Source organism: Palaemon carinicauda, chromosome 19, assembly GCF_036898095.1.
Source record: "Palaemon carinicauda isolate YSFRI2023 chromosome 19, ASM3689809v2, whole genome shotgun sequence".
In the NCBI taxonomy this organism is placed as follows: Eukaryota; Metazoa; Arthropoda; class Malacostraca; order Decapoda; family Palaemonidae; genus Palaemon; species Palaemon carinicauda.
Genome location: NC_090743.1, coordinates 129,999,962 through 130,022,181, shown reverse-complemented (window position 1 = coordinate 130,022,181; position 22,220 = coordinate 129,999,962). Strand labels below are relative to the sequence as shown.

The 22,220-nt window shown below is 40.7% G+C and overlaps 1 protein-coding gene across 1 annotated transcript in view; it reads left to right on the top strand.

Annotated features, from left to right (window-relative positions):
• Positions 1-22,220, top strand: part of LOC137658876 (cytosolic iron-sulfur assembly component 3-like) — a 97,825-nt gene that overhangs the window by 49,635 nt on the left and 25,970 nt on the right. The window contains exons 7-8 of the mRNA XM_068394001.1: positions 10,733-10,844; positions 15,312-15,516. Of these exons, the coding sequence (XP_068250102.1) occupies positions 10,733-10,844; positions 15,312-15,516 (317 nt within the window). The remainder of the gene's footprint in view (positions 1-10,732; positions 10,845-15,311; positions 15,517-22,220) is intronic.

The window sequence follows — 22,220 nt, the reverse complement described above, 5'->3', positions numbered from 1 at the left end:
CTCTCTCTCTCTCTCTCTCTCTCTCTCGGCGTTTCCTTTCCCTTTATAGTTTTGTGAAATTTCGTTGTCCAGTCATTCGGTAATGAGAAGTCATTTTCGCTTTCGACATCGAAAGAAAACTTTGTTTCTTCAATATACTCATCACTGGAGGATTCAGAACTAGTGCTCTCATTATCAAACAGGTTATCATTATCAAATTCCACAACAAGAATATCATTTATTTCATCTAAAGAAATAACCTTCCTCTTTAGACCTTTCATTACAAAAGGAACAACAAATAACCACTTATGCATGAACGCCCGAGTGCACTGATAGGAAACCAGTTCAAACCAGAGTTTTGTAACATCAAGCTACCTTCAGAAAAATAGTTGCCAGACATCATATAAGTTTCTATTCACAGTCCCCATATGCTGAGAGTGTTGCCAAGTGGTGATCCTATACTTACTATACGAGTAAAGTAACATCACGAGACTGACGGCTTGTAAAAGGCAATTAAAGTCATGAACGGAATATACAGTTGAAGGCGGTACCGAGTAGATCGTGGTGAACGGTTTATCACGTGGGTGACGCTTAACAGGTTAAAAAAACATTTTATATAGTTCGGTATTTTCTCTATCCATCCTCTCCCAGAAAACCTTCAAATGTGAATTATCGGAATGTGTGCAGATCTTGGCAGTGCGATAACTAGTTAGCGACTGAGAATAAAAAAAAAATAAAAAGCCCGATTGACGATGCTGATGAAGAGGATATCGAATACCGATTTTTCCCTAATTGATTTTTTCTACGTTCTGTCTAATCCAATGTACAGTACATTCTTATGTAAAGGGCAAACCCCAACATTTCTTGATGCTGCTACACTTAATTATAGATATTTTACCACCTATTTATAATCTTTATTTATAATAACATCTTTAGTAAAAGCTCTTCAATATCACTTTCAGGAGTAAATGCGTTTATGATCGACGATGAAACGTAAAAAAAAAAACGTTTTCCTTTTAAGAAGGCGTTTTTTTAGGAAAAAAAAAACAACACGAAACAAAATTGCTCATATTTCATATATTTTGATTTTCTAAGGATAAATAAAACATTAATTATAACATTATTATTACATAGTACCTGGTAAGATATCTTTTGCCGCAAAAGTTAACTATAGACAGATGTTAAAATTGGTTAGCGAGTTCGTTATGATCGGCGATGGAACGTACTAAACAAAGTAATGGGTTTGGTTGTGGTGACATGTTTGGCAGTAGCATGATATAAAATAGTCTTTATTTTGATGGTTTTTAATTTAAAGTTTAATGAATAAGGATTTTTCACCATAATTACAACGTAAGTATAAAAATTAATTAGTACAAATATGGAATATTGTACATATAGGTGTTGGACAGTTAGGCTAGGCCTAGCGACAAGTTCACACAACAGATGGGCAAACCTTAACATTTTTCATCCAAAACTAGTCTTAAAATGTTTGAACAGAAATCTTTCTCTCACATTCTCCCCCCCCCCCCTTCTCAGACATCGGGGAACCATCACCCCCCCCCCCCAATACAATTAAGAAAACAATAGATTTCCTACGCTTCGCGGTGCTTGACTCGCGGATTTAGAATGCTCCTCGCAAATACAGGAAAATTAATTTTTAAAAACTATCGATCGCGTAATTGAGGAATCGCGTAATTAGAACACGTGTAATTCGGGACCCTACTGTAGCTGCAACTCTGTTGCCCGACAGAAAAAACCTACGGGCGGGATACGCCAGCGATCACTATACAGGTGGGGGTGTACAACAACAGCGCCATCTGTCGAGTAGGTACTCAGGTACTTCTTGTCAACAAGAACCAATTTTCTCTCTGTCGTGCCACCGGCAAGACCTACTTGATACGTTGTTGTTTCTGGAGTTGATTTTCACGCTATTTGGTGATGTATTCTCTCTAGATATTAGCTTTCGCTTTACAGGAGTTATTATCAATACCTTATCAAGCTTTATTGATTAGATTTTGGATTATTTGTTGACGACTTGGATAGATTTTGGATTTCCCCCTTTGACTAATTCAAGATGTCTGACCCTACTCAAGTCCCCAAGTACAGGCAGTGTAGCGCTAGGGACTGTTCTAGGCGTCTTCCGAAGGCCTCTATCGATCCTCACACCGTTTGTTCCAATTGTAGGGGTAAAGCCTGTCAATTGGAAGATCGATGTGAGGAATGCGCTGGGCTTTCGGAATTCGATTTTCAAGAATTCCTTAAGAATGCACGTAGGCTAGAGAAGGATAGGATCAGGAGGAATTCTTCTCGCTCTTTTGATTTTTCCTCTCCCCATGCCCCTCATCCTATTCCTTCCCCTGTAGTGGTTACACCCGACCCTTCTACTAGCTCTCAGCAACCCTCGATGGCGGACATGATGCGTGCCATTCAGGCTCTTGGTGACCGAGTTGAGTCATTAGCGAATGACCGCAATCAACTCTTAGCCGACGTCAAAGAGTTGAAGGAGAAAAGTGCAGTGGGAAGTGTAGTGAGTGCAAGTGCTGTGAAAAGTGTCAGTGTTACGCATGAGGGTGCATCTGTTCGTGCCAGTCGTCCTCCCAGTCCGGGACCTCTTGCAAGCTCCCAAGCCCAGGGGAGAAGCAATGTCGAAGGACCAAAGGGTTCAACAGGCCTTGATCAGCGTACAGATGTACCCTCAGTGGTTGCGGACGTATCTTGCAGAGATCGTCCCACCCACAAACAGACGAGTGAGCCCAGATCCAGAAAGACACCCATGACCTGGTGGCGTCATCCGCACGTAAAGTCACAGCTTTACCTTCCGTGCCTAGACCTAGGATGGACACACCAGCGTCTAGGTTCATTCCGCCCTTTCGTGGCAGAACCTCCAGCAGAGGAGGTACCCGTGCCGATAGTCAATGTGGCAAAAAGAAGAAGGGTTCCAAGTCCTGAAAAGGCAGAGTCTGACTGCCATCTTCTCCAGACAGCAGTGGGAGCCAGGCTCAAGAACTACTGGCAGGCCTGGGAGAACAGGGGTGCAGACGCACAGTCTGTGAAGTTGCTCAGAGAGGGGTACAGGATTCCATTCTTGCACAAGCCCCCTCTAGCAACTACTCCCATCGACCTCTCTCCCAGGTACAGAGAGGAGGACAAGAGGCTAGCTTTACAGCAAGAGGTGTCTCTCTTGCTACAAAAGGGAGCGGTAGTCATAGTCCGGGACCATCAATCCCCGGGCTTCTACAACCGTCTCTTCTTAGTAGCGAAGAAGACAGGAGGGTGGAGACCGGTGCTGGACGTCAGTGCTCTAAATGTCTTTGTCACCAAGCAGACGTTCACCATGGAGACGACGAAGTCGGTGCTAGCATCGGTCAGGAAGGAAGACTGGATGGTCTCGTTAGACCTAAAGGACGCGTACTTTCACGTCCCCGTCCACCCAGACTCCCAACCTTTCCTAAGGTTCGTCTTTGGGAAGGTGGTTTACCAGTTCCAAGCCCTGTGCTTTGGCCTAAGCACGGCACCTCTAGTGTTTACCAAACTGATGAGGAATATTGCCAAATTCCTGCATTTGGCAGACATCAGAGCCTCCCTCTATTTGGACGACTGGCTTTTAAGAGCTCCGTCAAGTCGTCGCTGTCTGGAGAATCTCAAATGGACTATGGATCTGACCAAGGAATTGGGTCTCCTGGTCAATATAGAAAAGTCCCAACTCGTCCCATCCCAAACTATAGTCTATCTAGGTATGGAGATTCAGAGTCGAGCTTTTCGGGCTTTTCCGTCGGCCCCCAGAATCAGTCAAGCCCAAGAATGCATCCAGAGCATGCTGAAAAAGAACTGATGTTCAGTCAGACAGTGGATGAGTCTAATAGGGACACTTTCATCGCTGGACCAGTTCATCGCGTTAGGGAGACCACCTCCGACCCCTTCAGTATCACCTAGCTGCTCACTGGAGAAAGGACATGACGCTAGAAGCGGTCTCAGTTCCTATATCCGAAGAGATGAAGTCTGCACTGACTTGGTGGAAGAACAGCATTCTTCTCAAGGAAGGTCTACCACTGGCTGTTCAGACCCCCGACCACCTTCTCTTCTCGGACGCATCGGACACGGGCTGGGGTGCGACACTGGACGGTCGGCAATGCTCGGGCACGTGGAATCCGGATCAAAGAGCACTACACATCAACTGCAAGGAGCTACTGGCAGTTCATCTGGCCTTGAGAAGCTTCAAGTCCCTCCTTCTAGGCAAGGTGGTGGAGGTGAACTCCGACAACACTACAGCCTTGGCGTACATCTCCAAGCAAGGAGGGACTCATTCGAGGACGTTGTTCGAGATCGCAAGGGACCTCCTCACCTGGTCAAGAGATCGAAAGATATCGCTTGTAACGAGGTTCATTCAAGGCGACATGAACGTCATGGCAGACCGCCTCAGCCGGAAGGGTCAGATCATCCCTACAGAATGGACCCTTCACAAGAATGTTTGCAACAGACTATGGGCCCTGTGGGGTCAGCCCACCATAGATCTGTTCGCTACCTCGATGACCAAGAGGCTCCCAAATTATTGCTCACCGATTCCGGACCCAGCAGCAGTTCACGTAGATGCCTTTCTTCTGGATTGGTCCCATCTAGACCTTTATGCGTTCCCCCCGTTCAAGATTGTCAACAAGGTACTGCAGAAGTTCGCCTCTCACGAAGGGACACGGTTGACGTTGGTTGCTCCCCTCTGGCCCGCGAGAGAATGGTTCACCGAGGTACTGCAATGGCTAGTAGACGTTCCCAGGACTCTTCCTCTAAGAGTGGACCTTCTGCGTCAGCCGCACGTAAAGAAGGTACACCCAAGCCTCCACGCTCTTCGTCTGACTGCCTTCAGACTATCAAAAGACTCTCAAGAGCTAGAGGCTTTTCGAAGGAGGCAGCCAGAGCGATTGCCAGAGCAAGGAGGACATCCACTCTCAAGGTCTACCAGTCAAAATGGGAAGTCTTCCGTAGCTGGTGCAAGGCGAATTCAGTATCCTCAACCAGTACCTCTGTAACGCAGATAGCTGACTTCCTTTTACACCTAAGGAATGTAAGATCCCTATCAGCTCCTACGATCAAAGGTTACAGAAGCATGTTGGCAGCAGTCTTCCGCCACAGAGGCTTAGATCTTTCCACCAACAAAGATCTACAGGACCTCCTTAAGTCTTTTGAGACCTCAAAGGAGCGTCGGTTAGCCACACCAGGTTGGAACTTAGACGTGGTTTTAAGGTTCCTGATGTCAGCAAGGTTTGAACCACTTCAATCAGCCTCTTTTAAAGATCTCACTTTGAAGACTCTTTTCCTCGTTTGCTTAGCAACAGCTAAAAGAGTCAGTGAGATACACGCCTTCAGCAGGAACATAGGTTTTACATCTGAAACGGCTACATGTTCCTTACAGCTTGGTTTTTTTAGCTAAAAACGAGCTCCCTTCTCGTCCTTGGCCCAAATCGTTCGAGATTCCAAGCCTGTCCAGTTTGGTTGGAAACGAACAAGAGAGAGTACTATGCCCAGTAAGAGCTCTTAAGTACTATTTAAGACGTACAAAGCCATTACGAGGACAATCAGAAGCTTTATGGTGTTCTATTAAGAAACCTGCTTTACCGATGTCGAAGAACGCAGTCTCTTATTACATTAGACTTTTGATTAGAGAAGCCCATTCTCATCTGAATGAGGAAGACCTCGCTTTGCTGAAGGTAAGGACACATGAAGTTAGAGCTGTCCCTACTTCAGTGGCCTTCAAACAAAACAGATCTCTGCAGAGTGTAATGGATGCAACCTATTGGAGAAGCAAGTCAGTGTTCGCATCATTTTACCTTAAAGATGTCCAGTCTCTTTACGAGAACTGCTACACCCTGGGACCATTCGTAGCAGCGAGTGCAGTAGTAGGTGAGGGCTCACCCACTACATTCCCATAATCCCATAACCTTTTTTAATCTTTCTCTTGAAATGCTTTTTATTGTTGTTTTTGGGTTGTACGGAAGGCTAAGAAGCCTTTCGCATCCTGGTTGATTTGGCGGGTGGTCAAATTCTTTCTTGAGAAGCGCCGAGATTAGAGGTTGTGATGAGGTCCTTTAGTATGGGTTGCAGCCCTTCATACTTCAGCACCTAGGAGTCGCTCAGCATCCTAAGAGGATCGCTAGGCTCAGTAAGGAAGACGTACTTAAAAAGGCAGAGTATTTGTTCAAGTCGACTTCCTTACCAGGTACTTATTTATTTTATGTTTGTTATTTTGAATAACTGCTAAAATGAAATACGGGATACTTAGCTTCTATTGTTAACATGTATGCTGGTCTCCACCCACCCCCCTGGGTGTGAATCAGCTACATGATCACCGGGTAAGATTAATATTGAAAAATGTTATTTTCCTTAGTAAAATAAATTTTTGAATATACTTACCCGGTGATCATGAATTAAAGGACCCTCCCTTCCTCCCCATAGAGACCCAGTGGACCGAGGAGAAAATTGGTTCTTGTTGACAAGAAGTACCTGAGTACCTACTCGACAGATGGCGCTGTTGTTGTACACCCCCACCTGTATAGTGATCGCTGGCGTATCCCGCCCGTAGGTTTTTTCTGTCGGGCAACAGAGTTGCAGCTACATGATCACCGGGTAAGTATATTCAAAAATTTATTTTACTAAGGAAAATAACATTTTTCTTTTGTTTGTTTGATGAAATTCCTCCGTTCTGCTGCTTGGAAAATCTTCATTGGGCTTTTTCTCCTCTTGTGTGTGGATCTACAAAAACTCCTTTTCTTCTGATGGCCATCAATCTACAAAAGCCTAAATGTTTCTTCTGCGTGTGTTCGTCCTTCTGGGCGTCGCCAATTGTACTATTTGATTGTAGGATATCTAATGAGTTCAGCATACTACTCACTCACCTGGAAAATAATAATACAGTAGTTAGATGATGATATTAAATCCCAGCCTCGTAGTCGACTTGTCTTCTGAGTTGGATGGGTTATAATCAGAGACAGACTTCTTAAAAGAATACATTTTAATGATTTCTTGTGACTACATTGCTCTGTGACAGCCAACTCCCTAGTGCGTGTGGAGCGTCATAAACAATCTGACAAACCCAAAACCTTGCTAAACAACAAAAGAGCATCGCTCTCAAAAGACTTAAATCCTACTCCAGTACAAAACTATAAAAAGTAACATCCTATCTTTGAGGTTATCAATAAATGCTCGAATTCTAATGCCAAAATAAATCATTTCACTTATATACAAAGCATAACATGTTTTATCCATGCAATGTTGCGCAATACATGTAACACTTGAAACAATACAGTACAGTACATTATTACAATAATACATAACAGTACCCTTAAGCAAGAGAACTCTAACCCAAGTCAGCGGAAGACCATGGTACAGAGGCTATGGCACTACCCAAGATTAGAGGACAATGGTTTGATTTTGGAGTGTCCTTCTCCTCGAAGAGCTGCAAAAGAGCCTCTTCTAACCTTACTAAGAGGAAAGCAGCCACTGAATAATTACAGTACAGTAGTTAACCCCTTGAGCAAAGAAGAATTGTTTGGTAATCTCAGTGTTGTCAAGAGTATGAGGACAGAGGAGAATGGGGAAAAAATAGTCTAGACTATTCAATGTATATGTAGGCAAAGGAAAAATGAGTCATAACCAGAGAGAGGGATCCAATGTGGTACTGTGTGGCCAGCCAAAGGACCCAATAACTCTAGCAGTAAAAATACCAAATTGTAAACATCTACATTTATATGTACATTTATTTGTAAATTTAGATCCTTTTTATCTATACTACGTTGAAAACTAAAATTTATTTGCTTGTAAGCTTAAAATAGATTTTTTTTCTATTTGTTATTCAAATTACATTTATAAATAAAGTACAGAACTGGTAATTATTATCTGTTGTTTAGCTTAGCGACAAGTAAATTCAGACAAATAAATTTGACGTAGGTCTCTTTTTGACTTAGGCCGCCTCTCCTGAAACCAATTACCGATGTAGGGATAGGTATTCCTGTACAAATGAATTAGCTCCTTTTAAGGGTAGTTTATCATTTATAAATGGCTGTAGGAACTATTGATTTAAAAAGTAGGCTAACTCACTCATGTTGGGAAGATCACCTGACTTTTCAACGGAGAGCAAAGAGTAGAAGGTTGTGTATTATTTGGTGACTCTTCAACTTGAGAACCCACTCTCAAGTAGGGGATATACTACTGTATATGATAGTTCCTCCCTATCATCTCAGCAATGTTGACTATGTCTTTCGGCTACATCAATTCATTTATTGGATATTGTTCATTCTTCCCGCTAGATTATGTTCTTTTGATTTTCAGTCTCAACTTTGTGATTACTGAACAGTTTTCAACATCTGTCATCACTGTGTTTTGCCATTTTGCTATGACCTCCCAGCACATCTTTAGAATTTATTCTGTCTAATACAACCCATGTTTGCTGCACGTCATTCACTGTATCGGATAGCTTTTCCAATAATTTTTGCTTTCTGTAACATTCTATCATCGTCATTCCTTATCAGCAGTTGATCTTTCTGTTTGCTTTTATCTGTTTAGATGTCCTACAACAAATATATATGTCCTATTTTCCCATCAATAAGAGTAATGCCTTCCGGCCAGCCATTTTTTTAACTACAGTGATCCCTCGTTTATCGCGGTAGATAGGTTCCAGACCCGACCGCGATAGGTGAAAATCCGCGAAGTAGTGACACCATATTTACGTATTTATTTAACATGTATATTCAGACTTCTAAAACCTTCCCTTGTATGTAGTACTGTTAACAAACTACCCTTTAATGTACAGAACACTTAATGCATGTACTACAGTACCCTAAACTAAAACAGGAACAAATATTAAAGGCGATTTTATATCATGCGTTTCCTAAACACGCCAAAAAGCACAATAAAAAATGGCAACCAATGTTTTGTTTACGTTTATCTCTGATCATAATGAAGAAACAAACGCATTTAGTGTACACATCTGTGTATAGGTTAGTTTTTGCATCGATTATATTGATTATACAGTATGTTGATTTTGTTATTACCAATGTTTTACATAATTTTTCTTAGGACTTCCAAATGAAATGTTTTTCTTTATGACGCCGCCTGAAACGGCGGTGTCATAAAGTACGCTCCATCTTCGATTGTAATAAACAAATGAAGGCATTTAACGCGCATGATGAAAGTGATAAATAATGATATTACAGTAAAAGCTTTTAGAAAATATGTTATTACAAATATTATTTACCGTATCTATATAAAATCATACATACGTAGCAAAGCAGGAAAACAATTTACGAGAGAGAGAGAGAGAGAGAGAGAGAGAGAGAGATAGAGATAGAGTTGTTTTACGTACGTAAATGTAAATTTTAAACAAAAAATAGCCCCATTTCATATAAAATAGGTTATTACAAATATTTTACTTTATCATATTACAGTAGTCTGTATAATACTGTAAAGTTCAGTACAGTATGTTGTTGTTAGTCGTGGCGATGAAATTCTCACGAAACAAAAACACGGCATTCAATTACAACAGCTGATTCATTCTCTCACTCTCTCTCTCTCTCTCTCTCTCTCTCTCTCTCTCTCTCTCTCTCTCTCTCTCTCTCTCTCTCTCTCTCTCTCTCTCTCTCTCTCTCTCTCTCTCTCTCTCTCTGTGTTATACAATACTTACATATAGATGAAGAAACTAAAATTAGTTTTCTTAGTGTCAATTAAATACGAAACGAAAAAATTATGCCGAGTTTACATCCATTTCAATCGTTGCTAAAAATACGGCATCCGATTTCATCAGCAAACCACTATTTTTTGGGAAACATCATTTTATTCTAGAAAATTGCTACTCTTTAAATAATAAATTGCACATTAAGAAAGCGTGTACTTTTGTTTTTAAATTTCGGGTGTGTTTTAAAAATCGAGTATTGTTGACTTCTTTTTGTTTTACTTTTGGCTGTGATCAGATCAGCTGACGTCTAGCTGCCGCTCTTGAGAGCGTACGAATACACTAACAAAGTATCGTTTATACCATTTCTTAACTTATTCAAACCGTCTATACAGTTGATATTACATAAGCACCAATATGTTATAACCTATCAAATTTTTTTGTTTATTACATTTAAAACAACACACACTCTCTCTCTCTCTCTCTCTCTCTCTCTCTCTCTCTCTCTCTCTCTCTCTCTCTCTCTCTCTGTGGGCTACTTTTCACTACCTCCCATTCCTTACCTCTCTCTATCTCTCTAACAAATGATATCTTTGTTGCTCCTCAAAGTTTCATTTATATTGAAAATCAATCATGATTCAATTTTCCTTACTTTCTCCAATCTCGCACCATCGGTCACATCGCAGTATTTTCGAAATTTCCGGAAAATCCGCGATATATGTATATACATGCGTTATGAAAAAAATCCGCGATAGTCGAACCGCGAAGTAGCGAGGGATCACTCTATAGAAATTTTACCATTTTCTGGTGTGACTATTTGTAGTAATGGTAAAAGAATATGTGAACATTTGATATTTAATTATCCAAATTATATTTCATAGATTGTCTTTTCTTATATCCATTATGTTAGAATTCATTGCATTTTATTTTTTTTATATATTTTTTTTTTTTTTTATCTTAGCTTTTTTACTAATGATGATTATTGTTTAGCTTTGTACTAAGTCACCAGAATTCATCTGGATGGAAAATCTGTGGTGAATGAATTTAAAAAAAAGAATTTTGTGATGCCTTGTTTCTATCATAAGATTTTTATTTCAGATATATCATGTAACGCTCATGCCATGCTTTGATAAGAAATTGGAAGCTTCTAGGGACGATTTTGTCAATGAATTGTGTTCATCTCGTGAAGTAGACTGCGTCCTTACACCAGGTAAGTAATATCTCTCTCTCTCTCTCTCTCTCTCTCTCTCTCTCTCTCTCTCTCTCTCTCTCTCTCTCTCTCTCTCTCTCTCTCTCTCAAAAGTTTCATTGCCATAATGATCCGTTACTTTAAACCTTTTAATTTGTAAAGCATTTTTAAGACAACATACTGTATTATCATATTCTCCCTTTTTGTTCATGAAGATTATGTTGCAGCATTTGTTAATGATTATGATAGGGATACAAATTCATGTAATAGTTATACTGATGCAATGAAGCTCTGCAGGACGAACTCATACCTTGACAATAAACTACTCTAACTGAAAACTTACCCTGATTTTAGATTTGTTCCAGCGCAAATACAAACCCTCCCCTATTTACAGGGATATTACTTTTGACGTAGCTGAAAGACGAGCCATGATAATTTTTAGTGAGGGATAACTACCCCATCCGCTAATTAGTGGGTGGGGGTTGGGTAGACTGTCTACCCCGCTCACTCACACCTCTCGGTTGAGTAACCACTTTACTTTATAGCTCGGTAGAGGACGGACATGCAGCCTTTCTCTCCCGCAAAGACTTGCTTTGTTCCTGGTGTGTCTCCCGTTTGTTTGTCCTTTCAGTACTTGAGCTAAAGTTTATAACTGTTTATAATTTAAAGTTTTCAACTCTAGTTCCGCTCCCCGTGCCAGCGATGGGCCAACGCACTTCCTCATCTGGCGGAGTGAGTGCTTAATTAATTTGTCCGCTCCCTTTCGAGGAATTCTCTTACAAGGGAGGTTGACTTATTCCCCGAATAGTTCATTTTATGCAGCGGAGTTATTCAAGTAATTTAGACAAAACGGAGGACGATGGTCTCCTGATGAATTTTTTAAACACTTTTTAATAGTTTGAATGGCAGTGTTGATTTTGATGGTTCTTAATTTCAAGTTTATTGAATTATTCTTTTTTTTTCTTTTTTTTTCAAACTTGTTTGCATCATTGTTTTTTTCTTTTTTTTAAACTTGTCTGCATCATTGTTTTCCATTCAAACTATTAAAAAGTGTTTAAAAAATTCATTAGGAGACCATCGTCTTGGGGATAATCTTCGTTGCTGTTGTTTGCACTACTAGCACAGTAGCACTTTCATCGTCCTCCGTTTTGTCTAAATTGGTTGAAATGCTTTTGCTGTATACTTAGAAATCCAGATTGAAAGAAATAAAGATGATTATATCATACTTTTGCTAAACACGCCACCTAAACCCGAAACTATTGCTTAGTTTACGTTCCATAGCCGATAATAACGAACAAACGAACGTATTTACACATCTGTGTATAGGTTAGAAATTTGACCTGAATGAAATGAGAGTGATTTTATGCCATGTTTTTCTTAAAAACACCGCCTAAAACAGAAAAAGTTTTGTTTAAGTTTCATCGCCGATCATCACGGCTCGTCTTTCAGCATGCCAAAAGTAATGCCCCTATAATTAGCTTCAGGTTTGTATGCTAGGAAAAATAAAAATTACTTCCAAATTTGTTATATTTATTTTTTTTTTATCTAGATTCTGCTTGATTGATGTCTCTAATGTCGCGTAAACTTTTGGTAAAATTTTTCTGTAGGTTGTATTCATAGGTGTAGGCCACTTGGCCTGGCACTGTGAAGCCATTCAACTCCCAAATGCTACTGGGAAAAACTGCAGTCATGCAATAAAGTAAAAGTATAGGCGTGACAGCAAATTGGAAGAAAGAAACCAGGAACTATATGATTCCATGAAACTTACACCAACAACTAAATCTCACTTTATTTTTCAATTTATCTGTTTATATTTATAATAACAAGGTACCGGTATTTACACACATTACTTGAATGATAAATATTTTGGCATTTATAATAACAAGGTACTGGTATTTACACACATTAAATGATAAATATTTTGGCATTTATAATAACAAGGTACTGGTATTTACACACATTAAATGATAAATATTTTGGCATTTATAATAACAAGGTACTGGTATTTACACACATTAAATGATAAATATTTTGGCATTTATAATAACAAGGTACCGGTATTTACACACATTACTTGAATGATAAATATTTTGGCATTTATAATAACAAGGTACTGGTATTTACACACATTAAATGATAAATATTTTGGCATTTATAATAACAAGGTACTGGTATTTACACACATTAAATGATAAATATTTTGGCATTTATAATAACAAGGTACTGGTATTTACACACATTAAATGATAAATATTTTGGCATTTATAATAACAAGGTACCGGTATTTACACACATTACTTGAATGATAAATATTTTGGCATTTATAATAACAAAGTACTGGTATTTTGTGTTGTCAATGGTACCAGTAGATTGGGTTTGTGCATGTATTGTACCACTGTATAAGGGTAAGGGAGATGTGCATGAGTGTTGTAATTCAAGAGGTATTAGTTTGTTGAGTGTAGTTGGAAAAGTGTATGGTAGAGTAATGATTAATAGGATTAAGGATAAAACAGAGAATGCAATCTTGGAAGTACAGGGTGGTTTTAGAAGAGGTAGGGGTTGTATGAATCAGATTTTTACAGTTAGGCAGATATGCGAGAAATATTTAGCAAAAGGTAAGGAGGTGTATGTTGCGTTTATGGATCTGGAGAAAGCATATGATAGAGTTGATAGGGAAGCAATGTGGAATGTGATGAGGTTATATGGAGTTGGTGGAAGGTTGTTGCAAGCAGTGAAAAGTTTCTACAAAGGTAGTAAAGCATGTGTTAGAATAGGAAATGAAGTGAGTGATTGGTTTCCAGTGAGAGTGGGGCTGAGACAGGGATGTGTGATGTTGCCGTGGTTGTTTAACTTGTATGTTGATGGAGTGGTGAGAGAGGTGAATGCTCGAGTGCTTGGACGAGGATTAAAACTAGTAGGCGAGAATGACCATGAATGGGAGATAAATCAGTTGTTGTTTGCGGATGATACTGTACTGGTAGCAGACACAGAAGAGAAGCTTGACCGACTAGTGACAGAATTTGGAAGGGTGTGTGAGAGAAGGAAGTTGAGAGTTGATGTGGGTAAGAGTAAGGTTATGAGATGTACGAGAAGGGAAGGTGGTGCAAGGTTGAATGTCATGTTGAATGGAGAGTTACTTGAGGAGGTGGATCAGTTTAAGTACTTGGGGTCTGTTGTTGCAGCAAATGGTGGAGTGGAAGCAGATGTACATCAGAGAGTGAATGAAGGTTGCAAAGTGTTGGGGGCAGTTAAGGGAGTAGTAAAAAATAGAGGGTTGGGCATGAATGTAAAGAGAGTTCTATATGAGAAAGTGATTGTACCAACTGTGATGTATGGATCTGAGTTGTGGGGAATGAAAGTGATGGAGAGACAGAAATTGAATGTGTTTGAGATGAAGTGTCTAAGGAGTATGGCTGGTGTATCTCGAGTAGATAGGGTTAGGAACGAAGTGGTGAGGGTGAGAAGGGGTGTAAGAAATGAGTTAGCGGCTAGAGTGGATATGAATGTGTTGAGGTGGTTTGGCCATGTTGAGAGAATGGAAAATGGCTGTCTGCTAAAGAAGGTGATGAATGCAAGAGTTGATGGGAGAAGTACAAGAGGAAGGCCAAGGTTTGGGTGGATGGATGGAGTGAAGGAAGCTCTGGGTGATAGGAGGATAGATGTGAGAGAGGCAAGAGAGCGTTCTAGAAATAGGAATGAATGGCGAGCGATTGTGACGCAGTTCTGGTAGGCCCTGCTGCTTCCTCCGGTGCCTTAGATGACCGCGGAGGTAACAGCAGTAGGGGATTCAGCATTATGAAGCTTCATCTGTGGTGGATAATGTGGGAGGCTGGGCTGTGGCACCCTAGCAGTACCAGCTGAACTCGGTTGAGTCCCTTGTTAGGCTGGGAGGAACGTATAGAGTAGAGATCCCCTTTTTTGTTTTGTTTCATTGTTGATGTCGGCTACCCCCCGAAATTGGGGGAAGTGCCTTTGGTATATGTATGTATGTATGTATGTACTTAAAGGATAGATATTTTGGCATTTATGATAACAAGGTACCGGTATTTACACACATTAAATGATAAATATTTAGGAATTTTCATCAGGTTAAGTATTACAGTGAAAAGGGTTGTGATTTTGCTTAACCTAATTAATTAGTTTATCTATTTAAGCCTTTTTCCATAGGAGTTCATTATAATTCATACATTGCACTATTGCATATGGAATTCCAAAGACTTTGTAACATTCCTCAACATTCTGCACCCACTTTTCACTTGTATGTTGCATACATTTTTTTCTTTATGTTGCTATCCACCACCCTCTTAACGTTCACTTAGTAATGCAACTGCCCAATTTCTTACTCGGTTACACCCTGGAACTTAATGGTCTCCCTAGCCCCATAAAAGGCCACATTGCTTGAATAATTTAGATCTAATTCATCATCTTTAGCTTAGCGTATTTTGCACAATTTTATTTTATATTTCATATACATTTTAACTTTTGCAGTTGAATTAGAGCAGATGCTGATTCGGGATAAGGTTGACCTATCGCAAATGACCGAAGCTCCTCTAGATGAAAGTCTTAGCTCAGGACCAAGACTACTCTCTCATCCAGGTTCAGGATCCGGTGGATACGCGCATCACGTATTTGTAAATGCGGCTAAAGAACTTTTTCAACAAGACGTTATGGAATTACAGTGGAAGACGTTAAGGTATCGTGATACAGTATCTGATAGTTTTTCTAAGTAAGGGTTTAAAGCATTGTTCAAGTATGCAAGTGTTGTTCAATTTATGAATCATTAGGTTCTGTGCTTGGTTTTCAATTAAATATTCTTACCTGGTAGGCATCATCCTTTATTATTATTATTATTATTATTATTATTAGTATGGGCCTCAACAGGGAAAATTGTTCAGTGAGGAAAGGAAATAAGGAAAAATAAAATATTTTAGGAATAATAACAATATTAAAATAAATATTTCCTATTTAAATTATGAAAACTGTAACAGAACAAGAGGAAGAGAAAATAGATAGAAAAGTGTGCCAGAGTGTACCCTCAAGCAAGAGAACTCTATCCCAAGGCAGTGTAAGACCATGGTACAGAGGCTATGGCACTACCCAAGAATAGAGAACAATGGTTTGATTTTGGAGTGTCCTTACCATGGCTAAAGAGTCTCTTCTACCCTTACCAAGAGGAAAGTAGTTAACCCCTTGGGTGAAGAAGAATTGTCTAGTAATCACAGTGTTGTCAGGTGTAAAAGTACAGAGGAGAATCTGTAAAGGATAGGCCAGACTATTGAAGCCACTGACTTCCTGACCTCTTAACAAAAATGAAATGTTGCTAAGATTTGTTATTTCTATTCTTATTCAATATTCATATTGCTTTGTTTTCGAAGCTTGACTTATATCGAAGTTACCCCAAAGCCAAAAATTTCCTATGTTTTCCCCTTCAGGAGGCCACACCTCTTGCCAAGCAAGACTCCATTTGGTGACTAATGGTAATGCACATTATGGTTAGCCACACAGTAATTAATTTGTTTTCAAATTCGAAACTAATATCTTATACTCTTGACATCAACACTCAGTGGGGAGGATGGTGAGCATGCATAGAAAAAATCAGATTTATAAGAATAAAACTATTTATTATTAAGATTTATGGTCCGATGATAATTCTCATTTATATACCCGACTTGCCTTTTTGTCATCTATATACTTTTACGGCAGCTTGTATTCCAAAATAGGGAACAAAAACTTTAAGACTAATTAAAATCATCAATTATTAAAACTAAAAAAAAAAGTTATATTAAACAACATTCCCAGCAGCTATTATTACATTTGAAGTCTAGCAATCTTGATAAGGGAACCAGAATTCTTTAAGATATTATTTAGCAAATACTAATGTGAAAACTTTCCAAGGAAAGATTCCTCGAGAAATTTAGAGATATAGCCACACTTATAATATCATGCACTCTAACTTTCAAGTCTTTCATCTTTCATCTGACTTGGATGTCACTCCTTATGAGTCTCTGGTCACAATCTTATATCCAGAAAAAAACATAGCATTTTTGGTCCAAGGATGATTGTTAGGAACATTACCCTTAATGTGTGCAGTTTGGCCAAGTATTACTTGAAGGCCCTCACCAAGCAAAGAAATCTATTCTCTGATGCAATCGTAATTTCATTTTCTAGAGAAGGAATTGAGAAAATTGGTGTTATATTACCTTTTGTCATAGAATCATTCTTATCTCTGAAAGGAGATAAAAGCAATATCAAAGTTAACTGAACCAGGAAATAATGCTGTACCGAGTTAAGATATAATGCTTTGTTTTATAAGATAATGATATCAGCTGTGTCATGTACAGGTATAACACTGTTACCAGTCTTAGACAGCAATGCAGCAGCTCAATATAACTGAAACACACTAACATAATACATCACCCGATAGTCAGTCTATTCAAACTGCTAATTATGCTCTTAGTTCAATCAATTTTATTAGCCTAGACTTTTCTCACAAACTAAATAAATTTTTTTCAATATTAATCTTACCCGATAATCATGTAGCTGTCAACTCCGTTGCCCGACAGAATTCTACGGAAGGGATACGCCAGCGATCGCTATACAAGAGGGGGGGTGTACTCACAAGCGCCACCTGTGGCCAGGTACTGCAGTACTTCTTGTTGACACCACCTCAATTTTCCTCTGTCGTGCCTCCGGCTAGACCTACATGGATACGCTGTTGATTCTGGAGTTTTTTGCTCACGATTTGGTGATGTATTTGCTCTAGAGTTTAGCTTTCGCTATTCAGGAAGTTTTATCATTAGCTTAGCTAGCTTTTGGAATTAATTGGATTAATTATGGTGACGAAGAGAGTATGAACTCTCTTTCACTTTTAAATGGCCGACCCTTCCCTTAGACGGAAGTGTTGGTGTCTAAGAGAGTATAGACTCTCTTTCTTAATTTTGCTTAACAAAAGTTATAGATTTATTTTATATCTCTCCGCCTTTTATAGGCCTCTTCGATTAACTTCCTTTTATTATAAACTTATTAAAATTAATTTTTATATTTGTTTATATTCGACCTTTCCTAATAGTAGGCGGTCTTTTCTTGGTACCGAAGTTAATTAACATTGAGCCCGTCATTTCGGTTTTACCTGTTAACATATTATGCTATTTTAATGTTTTTGAAAGAATTTCTTTGATAGTCTCGTACTGTTTTCAAAGTTGAACTAACGTTTTGTTTTGTCTCTGCAGTTGTTGACGTTCAGAACGTTCAACTTGCGCTCTATCGTTACGATAGAGAGAGAATTTTCACGGTGTCACGTTGCAGTAAGAGTAACCGTTTCTAGCGTTTTGTTCATTCTTTCTTAGCTTAATGGTTTTAATTCTAATAAAGGAACTTTTTATTTGGGAAATCTTTCAGTTTTTTTCCTTTAACAATAATATGTTTTAACGATATATATGATTGGGCTCTTCTCTCAGGTTCTAAGTCAAGAGAGAGAGAGAGAGGAGGATAAACGTTTCGTTCAAGCGAGTAACGTTGTTATCGTTTTTGCTCTTCTCCCTAGTCTCTTTAGGGGAAGAAGGTAAACGTTTCTAGAGTTTTATTCTTGTTCTCAAGCTTTATGCGGTGAGAGATTTTAAACGTAGTTTATTTGATCTAGTGTTTAGTCTCTTTCCATCCACTGAATTATTAATCTTTCATTAGATTTTTCTGTTACATTGTAATTCTGTTTTCGCAATTACTAACTTTTAAGGAAGGATAGAATTGCGTGTTTCAGGTACAAACCACTTAAAGTTTCGAGTTCAGTGAAATAAGTGCAAACAGAAAATCAAAAGTGATAAGTGATTAGCGCAAAGTGTTACAGTGTTGCGGTCGAGGGTTCGTCTGTTCGTGCCAGTTGTTCGCCTAGTCTGGGACCTCTTACAAGCTCCCAAGCCCAGGGGAGAAGTAATGTCGAAGGACTTATGGGTTCAGCAGGCCTTGATCGACGAACAGACGTTTTTCCCTCCGTGGTTTCGGGTGTATCTACACACGTTGCCGACGTGATCACCCCACCCACACAAAGACGAGAGAGCCCTTTTATTCCTCGTCTGCGGAAGAGGTTTCTCGCAGAAACCATGGACCAAATCTTCCAGCTTTTAAGTGCAAGTCGGTCCCTTCCGCACAAGTCCAACTCCTAGGTGTAGCCATTAGCCCTGGGTCAGTTCGGACTTGCTGCAGTACGACAACTGCACACCTCCCAGAGAGGCAAGGTGGTATCGCAACAGGCAGTAGCTCCGTCTGTTGCCGCACCAGCTGTTTTAGACCCTCAGTCTCAACGGACAGTAGCTCCGTTTGTTGTTGTCTTTCTTAAACTCTAGTGGTCTATACTGCAGACAATGCAGTCTCAGCTTGCGGTGTTGATGCAGGAGTTTCAGGCAGAGAAGGTTAATACACCTCCTCCTGCGAGCGCTCCTCCTCACCGCAGTCCAGTCTGCCAGACGTACGAAGTTGAGGTTCCTCAAGCTACCTCCATGCGTGAGCTACCGCGTTGGGAGTTGCCAGTTACCAGCGTTGTGCAGCAACCTCCACCTTCCTTAAGGCAACCTCAACAATGGGAACAGGAGTCTTATGCCTTACATCCTCCTCTTCCTTTGAGGCAAGAGTTTCTTGCAGTTAGACCATCTTCGAGGCAACAACCTCTTGAGGTACGACAACCTCTACCATCCTTGAGGCAGCCACCTCAGCTCTCGCAGCTGCTACCTCAACTTTCCTCAAGGCGAGAGCCTCAACTCTTGAGGCTAGCACCTCAAGAACCTCAACTCGTGAGACAGGAACTGCGTTCTGCGCAGCCGCTACCTCAACTCTCGCAGCTCACACCTCAAGAACCTCAACTCGTGAGTCAAGAGCCTCTCTCTGCGCAGCCACCTCAACCCTTGAGGCAAGCGCAACTCTTGAGGCAGGAACCTCATGCTATGAGTCAGCCACCTCAACGCATGCATCTGCCACTTTCTCCTCAACTTGAGCCTCTTCCCATTCAACTTTGAAATAACAAATGACAATAATAACACCTCATTACTTTCATAACTTGCATTTGTAAAACATATACATGTATGCCTACACAAACATTATGATAATGGAGGTTATTCGTATTACTTAAAAAAAAAAAAAAAAAAAAAAAAAAAAAAATATATATATATATGTATTCCTTGCAATATATTTTTAACAAAATCGCAAAAATATGGCAAAAATATCTTCAAAACAAAAATGAATCATGAGTTATGAATGTAATGTAAATATTATGTTGATATTAAAACCCCATGCAAGCATGCATGAAGTAATGCAGTGTTGCCAACAGGGCGAGTTTCCCTTTCCTGAGGTGAAGTAGATTATAGTACGTATATTTAGTGCAGCTTAATTCTACGATTATCATGCCGGCTATCAAATTCATCAACAAAACAGTCTAAATCAATTCCCTCGGCACGTGCACTTTCAATGGACAGTAATGCGATATTACTCAATCTAGCACTGGTCATGGAATTTCTGAGAAATGTTACTCGCCATGCAACTTGCTCTGCTTACCTTACAGCATGCTCTACATACAGCATGCTCTGCATACCTTACCGCATGCTTCTCAGTCACACATCTTTGGTTGTTGCCAACTCACTAGACTGTCAAGCAGTTTCATAACGTTGCCTTCTAGTCTGCTGCTTTTGCACCAGTGAAACCCTCACTGAGAGAACTTAGCTTTTCTCGGATATGGTCCCTGTAGATGAGAAAGTGCTTTTCTCCCTCCTTCTGATATTCCCTTGAGGACTCTGTCATTTGGAGAGGAGCCTTTAGCTGCGTAGCCTCCTATGGACTTTTATTTAAGCATAACATGCTTCCAGGGAAGGTAATGGTTCCACTTCAGTCGCTAACCCCGTCTGTTACCACACCTGCTCCCATAGACCTTGAGCTGTGTTGCAAGACATGCAGTCCAAGCTTAGTCCTTGTTAGAGGATTTTTTGTTTACGGAGTCAGTGTGTCACTGGGAAGACGATCAACAACCAGCAGAAGTGACTTGTTGTGACGCAGTGCGGCAACCTCAGCAACCCGATAAAGAGTTGTCTGTACGACCCAGACAGTCTAGACAGCTTCGGGTTGTCACTGTACTTCTTCGCTTCCCCATGGTTGACAGTTCACAGACTGTGCAGCAGTACCATGATCTTGTGTCCGGCTCCGTCAGACGACTGGCTTTTAAGAGCTCCCACAAGTCGTCGCTGTCTGGAGATTCTCAGATGGACTATGGATCTGACCAAGGAACTGGGCCTCCTGGTCAATTTTGAGGAGTCCCAGCTCGTCCCATCCCAGACCATTGTCTACCTGGGTATGGATCTTCAGAGTCGAGCTTTTCGGGCTTTTCCGTCGGCCCCAAGGATCTTCCAAGCCCTAGAATGCATCCAGAGCATGCTGAGAAGGAACCGATGCTCAGTCAGGTAGTGGATGAGTCTAACAGGGACACTTTCATCGCTGGCCCTGTTCATCGTGTTAGGGAGACTCCACCTCCCCCCCCCTTCAGTATCATCTAGCTGCTCACTGGATAAAGGACATGACGCTAGAGACGGTCTCAGTTCCTGTTTCCGAAGAGAGGAGGTCTTCTCTCGCGTGGTGTAAGAACAGCTTTCTTCTCAAGGAAGTCTACCTTTGGCTGTTCAGAAACCCGACCGCCGTCTCCTCTCGGACGCATCAGACACGGGCTGGGGTGCGACTTTGGACGGACAGGAATGCTCGGGAACATGGAATCAGGAGCAAAGGACACTTCACATCAATTGCAAGGAGTTGTTGGCGGTTCTTCTGGCCTTGATAAACTTCAAGTCCCTCCAGCTTAACAAGGTGGTGGAGGTGGACTCTGACAACACCACAGCCCTGGCTTACATCTCCAAGCAGGGAGGGACTCTTTCGTGGAAGTTGTTCTAGATCGCAAGGGACCTCCTCATCTGGTCAAAAGATCGAAAGCTCACGCTGGTAACGAGGTTCATTCAGGGCGGTATGAATGTCATGGCAGATCGCCTCAGCCGGAAGGGTCAGGTCATCCCCACAGAGTGGACCCTTCACAAGAATGTTTGCAGCAGACTTTGGGCCCTGTGGGGTCAGCCAACCATAGATCTGTTCGCTACCTCGATAACCTAGAGACTCCTGTTGTATTGTTCTCCGATTCCAGACCCAGCAGCAGTTCACGTGGATGCTTTTCTGCTGGATTGGTCCCATCTCGACCTGTATGCATTCCCGCCGTTCAAGATTGTCAACAGGGTACTTCAGAAGTTCTCCTCTCGCAAAGGGACACGGCTGACGTTGGTTGGCTCCGCTCTGGCCCGCGAGAGAATGGTTCATAGAGGTACTGCAATGGCTGGTCGACATTCCCAGAACTCTTCCTCTAGGAGTGAACCTTCTACGTCA